We start from the raw sequence: 6,597 nt of genomic DNA, 5'->3' as shown, positions 1-6,597 counted from the left end.
GGACCCTCAACTCTATGGCCAACTAATCTTCGACAAAGCAGGAAAGAATGTCCAATGGAAAAAAGACAGTCTCTTCAACAAATGGTGTTGGGAAAATTGGACAGCCACATGCAGAAGAATGAAACTGGACCATTTCCTTACACCACACACAAAAATAGACTCAAAATGGTTGAAGGACCTAAATGTGAGTCAGGAGTCCATCAAAATCCTAAAGGAGAACACAGAAAGCAACCTCTTTGACCTCAGCCGCAGCAACTTCTTCCTAGAAACAAAGCCAAAGGCAAGGGAAGCAAGGGCAAAAATGAACTATCAGGACCTCATGAAAATAAAACCTTTTGCACCACAAAAGAAACAGTCAACAAAACCAAAAGACAAGGGACAGAATGGGAGAAGATGTTTGCAAATGACATATCAGATAAAGGGCTAGTATCCAAAATCTATAAAGAACTCATCAAACTCAACACCCAAAGAACAAATGATCCAATCCAGAAATGGGCAGAAGACATGAACAGACATTTCTGCAAAGAAGACATCCAAATGGCCAACAGACACATGAAAAAGTGTTCAACATCACTCGGCATCAGGGAAATCCAAATCAAAACCTCAGTGAGATACCACCTCACACCAGTGAGAATGGCTAAAATTAACAAGTCAGGAAATGACAGATGTTGGCAGGGTTGCGGAGAAAGGGGAACCCTCCTACACTGTTGGTGGGAATGCAAGCTCGTGCAGCCACTCTGGAAAACAGTATGGAGGTTCCTCAAAAAGTTGAAAATAGAGCTACCCTAAAACCCAGCACTGCACTAGTGGGTATTTACCCCAAAGATACAAATGTAGGGACCCGAAGGGGTATGTGCACCCTGAAGTTTATAGCAGCAATGTCCACAATAGCCAAACTATGGAAAGAGCCAAGATGTCCATTGACAGATGAATGAATAAAGAAGATGTGGTATATATACACACAATGGAATATTATGCAGCCATCAAAAGGAATGAAATCTTGTCATTTGCAATGACGTGGATGGAACTGGAGGGTATTATGCTGAACAAAATAAGTCAATCAGAGAAAGACATGTATCATATGATCTCACTGATATGAGGAATTCTTAAAGATTTTTTTTTTTAATTTATTTATTTGAGAGAGAGAATGAGATAGAGAGCATGAGAGGAGGGAGGTTCAGAGAGAGAAGCAGATTCCCTGCCGAGCAGGGAGCCCGATGCGGGACTCGATCCTGGGACTCCAGGATCATGACCTGAGCCGAAGACAGTCGCTTAACCAACTGAGCCACCCAGGCACCCAGATATGAGGAATTCTTAATCTCAGGAAACAAACTGAGGGTTGCTGGAGTGGTGGGGCGTGGGAGAGATGGGGTGGCTGGGTGATAGACACTGGGGAGGGTATGTGCTTAGGTGAGTTCTGTGAATTGTGTGAGATTGTTGAATCACAGACCTGTGACCTGTACCTCTGAAACAAATAATACATTATATGTTAAAAAAAAAAAAAAAAAAAAGAGGAAGATAGCAGGAAAGGAAAATGAAGGGGGGGAATCGGAGGGGGAGACGAACCATGAGAGACTATGGACTCTGAGAAACAAACTGAGTGTTCTAGAGGGGAGGCGGGTGGAGGGTTGGGTTAGCCTGGTGATGGGTATTAAAGAGGGTACGTATTGAATGGAGCACTGGGTGTTATTCGCAAACAATGAATCATGGAACACTACATCAAAAACTAATGACGTATGGTGATTAACATAATAATAAAATTTAAAAAAGAATCAGATTCTCTTATATTCATTCAAAACATGACAAAAAGGTATTAGTTTTTTTTTTTAAATATTTTATTTATTTATTTGACAGAGAGAGACACAGTGAGAGAGGGAACACAAGCAGGGGGAGTGGGAGAGGGAGAAGCAGGCTTCCCGCTGAGCAGGGAGCCCGATGCGGGGCTTGATCCCAGGACCCTGGGATCATGACCTGAGCCTAAGGCAGACGCCTAACGACTGAGCCACCCAGGCGCCCAAGATATTAGTTTTTTAAGAGAAAGAGTTATACGAGACATTCCCTAGACATATGATCTTAATGACATTTTAGAAATTACCCAGGACTCCTGGGTGGCTCAGTTGGTTGAGCCTTTGGCTCAGGTTGTGATCCCAGGGTCCTGGGATCAAGTACTGTTTTGGGCTCCCTGCTCAGTGGGGAGCCTGCTTCTCCCTCTGCCTGTTGCTTCCCCTGCATGTGCTTTCTCTCTCTCTCAAATAAATAAAATCTTAAAAAAAAAAAAAGAATCTGTATTACCCATCATTATCCAATAGTAAAATTTTGGATTTCAAGAGTGTGGTGGTGCAGCTAGTATTCCACAAGAGTGGAGAGCTGGAAGGGAAACTTTTTTATAATTCATGGCCACTACCTGACTATTGTGTGGCCACAGACCTTCAGCTGCTTTACTCAGTTCAGGAATTTCCAGACATCCTGTCTTCATTCAGGATTGTTGGGGAAATATAATTAAAAACAAAATCTTCTCTCAACCCAGAAAACCTCTGCACAGGGACAGAAGAGAGATAAAACAACTTCATTATTGAATAAGCATTAAACCAGAATGTGATGTGCATCACAGATAATTTGCTAAGAGATTACAAAAAAACAGAAAGATATCTTACCCTTTAAGATAGCCATGTAGACACCATTTTCATACATGTTCTCAAGATAAACAATAACCAGTTCTCAATAGGAGGGCTTAGCAGTATTATTTGTCATGTACAGTTTATTATAAATTCTCATTCTAATTGCAGGGACTACCTGTGTTAACTGGTTTTATCCAAAGGAAAAATAAATTTCTCATATCTCACTGACGTGAAGTAGTTTTGCAACTTGGAAAAAGGTGCCACAAAAATGAGGCTCTTATTCTCCCACAGAAACTGGGAGATAGAGGCCCTATCCTTGTTAATGATTACAATTCAAGGAAATGTTTCCCTGCTTGTTTAAAGAGATATTTCTGGGTCATAAAGCTGGCAAGTGGCATATTTAGCTTTTGAAAAGATTTGTAAATATTTCAAAGAGACAGATAAGAACTACTACAAGTTTCCTAAAGTAAATGCTCTAAGAAAAGGCAATGTCTTCACATATTATCAACAGAGAGAATGAAGCTTCTTATTTTTAATTTGTATTTTGCTCTTACAATGGTGATAAGCAGGATATCTACTTTCTACTCATATGTTAGAATATGTCAACATCAGTAATAACTTCAAAATCTCAACAGTTTCACAAAGCAAAGATACATGCCTTATTCATGTAAGTCTAATATGAAAAGTAGGTTTCTCTCCATACAACTCTGCAGGGTTCCTAGAATTTCTTCCTACTGATTCTTCCAACAAGTATCAGGCAGAAAGTAAGAAAAAAGAGAGGAGGGTCTCTTAAGTTATTGTGGGAGGAGAGCACATACTATTTCATTTTCTATATATTTCAGAATTTAAGCACATATTTTTTATGACATTAAACATTATTTTATCTCCAAAACACAGTGAAAAATAAGCCAAAGGAGTAGTCACTTTGTGGCTTTACTTATAGAAAGTCCATGATCTGAAAACAATAATCAATGCTGGTAGAAATGAGTGGTTGTCTGTGGGCCATGGAATGGGCAAGAAGGAACTGAGATGAAAGAAATATCCCATAACCCCACTTTTTTTTTAACGAAAAACTAAACCTTATTTTTTAAAACTGAACCACTAGGAAAATGTATCACAGCCTTGAAACACCAAACACAGCCTATATTATCACTTCAAGTAATAAGTTGGTAAAAAGACAAGGTCCTTATCAAAATGACAAGGTGGTGGAGCTGGGGCAGCAACATTGCTTTCTGCAAAGACCCCAAAGCAAAGCGATATTTGGTCATGGAGGAGTTGCCCCTCTTTTGCTTTAAATGAGTCACAGCTCATACCTGAGTTGCTAACTTTTTTTCCTTTGACCTTCCTGTTGCCAAGGGATTGTCTCAGTAGTGCTCTGTTACTTCAGGGGGCTAAGTATGTAATACTGAGTTTGGGCTTTCATTAGATTCTGTTCTATAAAAAACACATTTTTCCAAATCCAGTACTTAATCACTTTCTTAATTAAGAAGGCAACAGTACTGCCTTCAATGTTCATTCCTGGATACTGGCATAGAGTAAAATCAAAACCCCCTTTCCCTTCAAGAAAGAGTGTTACTGGAAGATTGTCCTGTGACTCTACTGCAGAGAGCCTCAGGGTCCATCATGGCAGCCAGTGAGAGGGAAGGTGGGCTTCCCACACCCAGTGTAACATTGCCTTATGTTTTTTACAGGGTCTCCTAGCTGAAAGGTGTAATGTGTATTTCAAGAAATGCATATCCACATCTTGATAGCCAGAAAAGAGATCCACAAGGAACTGTTCAAAGTTCTTATGCAAATGACCTCTCCCAACTCCACATCTTTTTCTGTTGTTGTTTTGTTTTTAAACTTATTTATTTGAAAGAGAGTAAGAGGGGGGAGGGTCAGAGGGAAAGAATCTTCAAGCAGACTCTTGCTGAGCACAGAGCTGAGGTGGGGCTCAATCTCACCACCCTGAGATCATGACCTGAACTGAAACCAAGAGTCTGATGCTCAACCAACTGAGCCACCCAGGCACCCCTCCCAACTCCACATCTTAAATCAATTTCATACCATTGTATATTAAACAAAACCAAGCAAAACAAAGACACAGACACCTTTTGTTTTTCCCCTTCTAAATTAGTGACCTCATAGATTTTGTTTTACAGCTTATGGAAAATGATTTGGTGATCTTTCTGGTAAACAGGAGGTTGGCAACAAACAGAAACACCTCTGCTCACACCAGATCATAGGCAGGTTAGAGGAATCTGCCAGCTTGTTGGTACTTGTGTACTAAGAAGAATCTGGTATCTTGGAGGCTCTGGCTTCATACAAGGAAGATCCCTAGTGCCAGGATAAGCACGTGCAATTTAGGCCATCAAAAACTCTCCTGTGCCATCTCTGACCCAAACTTAGCAGTTTTTTTCCATTTCATTTTCTAGGATTGAAACAAAGGAACCAGTGTCCAGAGGCAAATGACACATGCCTCCAACTTGCTGCCATCCTTAATTTCTTCATAAACCTTACTTAAAAGAACAAGACTCCCATTTCTCTTTTTAAATAGATCCCTGCTGTCAGCCCCAATGGCCAATTGCAAAGACTTCTATTTCCCAACGGACAAGAGAGACTCCATCATCTTGGTCATGGTTGGGATGAGGTACATATGATCATCCACATACTTGGTCACACAAATCTCCAGCTGCAGCTTCACCTGAAGCTCTTTACTTCTAGCATCTGTTGAATTTTTGGCTTTGTCATTGCAGTGCATGGTGCATTGGGCCAGGCAGTCCTGCAACTGCTCTAACTCACTGGTCACCAGGGCATGGACTTGAGCCAGAGGTGCATGGCAGTGCTCAATGCACTGGTGCACCAGCTGCATGGCAGATCTGCTGTCCTCACAACAGCTGGTGCTGTGCTGGAACATGAAACCCTGAATCCTCCAGGTGTTCCTTCTCTCCAGACTCTTGACCATGGAGTCCACTGCCTCCTGCACCCAGAGCTGCTGCAGCTCTGCAGTGGTGACCCCCTCCCAGCACTGGAAATATTCCATTCCTTGTTTTAAATGATGAATATATAGATTTTATAATTGTCAGAACTCATATAAATACACATATAAGACCTCCAGATTTCAATATATGTAAATTATATCTCAATTTTAAAAGTTTATTTTAAAATGAAGCTGATCCCAATTTTCCCAATATTTCTGTTACTGCATCTTTCTTTGTCTTTGTATTGTTTTCATGTAGTAACCATGTGATCTTTTTAAAATGATAAAACAGTTAAACATAGATATTGTGTCTTTTTTTTCCCTTCTTTTAAGACCTGATACATGTTACATTTATCAGGTACTCACTAAATAATTGCTCTCTTTAATTTAGGATAAACATTTTTCATTGATATATAATAACTTACTAAAAGATAACTTTTCACAAAATAAGTGGAACTTTCCATTCATTATTCATTCATCCATTCATCATTCACTTTGTATTTATTTTCTCTTTAAATATTTCTTAAGCATCTATTATATGCAAATCTATTACACATTATTTATACAATGGTGAATAAGACAAATGCATAGGTTGTTCTAGTGGAATTCTGTCTGTAATAAAATGAATATTCTTTTCCTGATCATTTTACCGTATTATTTTGGTTTTGTTTCTTTTAATGATGTGGACAATTTAAAATATCAGAACTGCAACTATATATTTTTTTCCTTTGACTATCCCTTCTGCCATGTTTTCTTTCTTTTTTTTTCCTTCCCTGGTTTTATAATAAGAAATTCTCAATTATGTTTGAAAAAATTTTAGCAAACTTTTTCTACATAAGCGCCACCTCCATAGATTGTAGGAGACTTTATGTACTATCTACTGAATTAAAAACAATCTCTATATATCCTTTTATTTTGGTAACAGATGGCTATTCATAGGGAATATAGATACTTTTCCCAATTATGTTTACATGTACGTGAAAAATTGTAGTAAACAAATCACATTAAAGTGACAGC

At 39.1% G+C, this 6,597-nt stretch overlaps 1 protein-coding gene across 1 annotated transcript; it reads right to left on the bottom strand.

The window, feature by feature from the left end:
• Positions 1-5,196: 5,196 nt before the first annotated feature.
• Positions 5,197-5,643, bottom strand: LOC110578444 (protein FAM136A-like). The gene has a single exon (XM_044919174.1). It carries the CDS (start codon positions 5,641-5,643, stop codon positions 5,197-5,199), a length of 447 nt encoding a protein of 148 aa, XP_044775109.1.
• Positions 5,644-6,597: the final 954 nt, after the last annotated feature.

This window comes from Neomonachus schauinslandi, chromosome 1, assembly GCF_002201575.2.
Source record: "Neomonachus schauinslandi chromosome 1, ASM220157v2, whole genome shotgun sequence".
In the NCBI taxonomy this organism is placed as follows: Eukaryota; Metazoa; Chordata; class Mammalia; order Carnivora; family Phocidae; genus Neomonachus; species Neomonachus schauinslandi.
The sequence above is the reverse complement of the archived record's forward strand: the minus strand, read 5'-3'. Positions and strand labels throughout refer to the sequence as shown.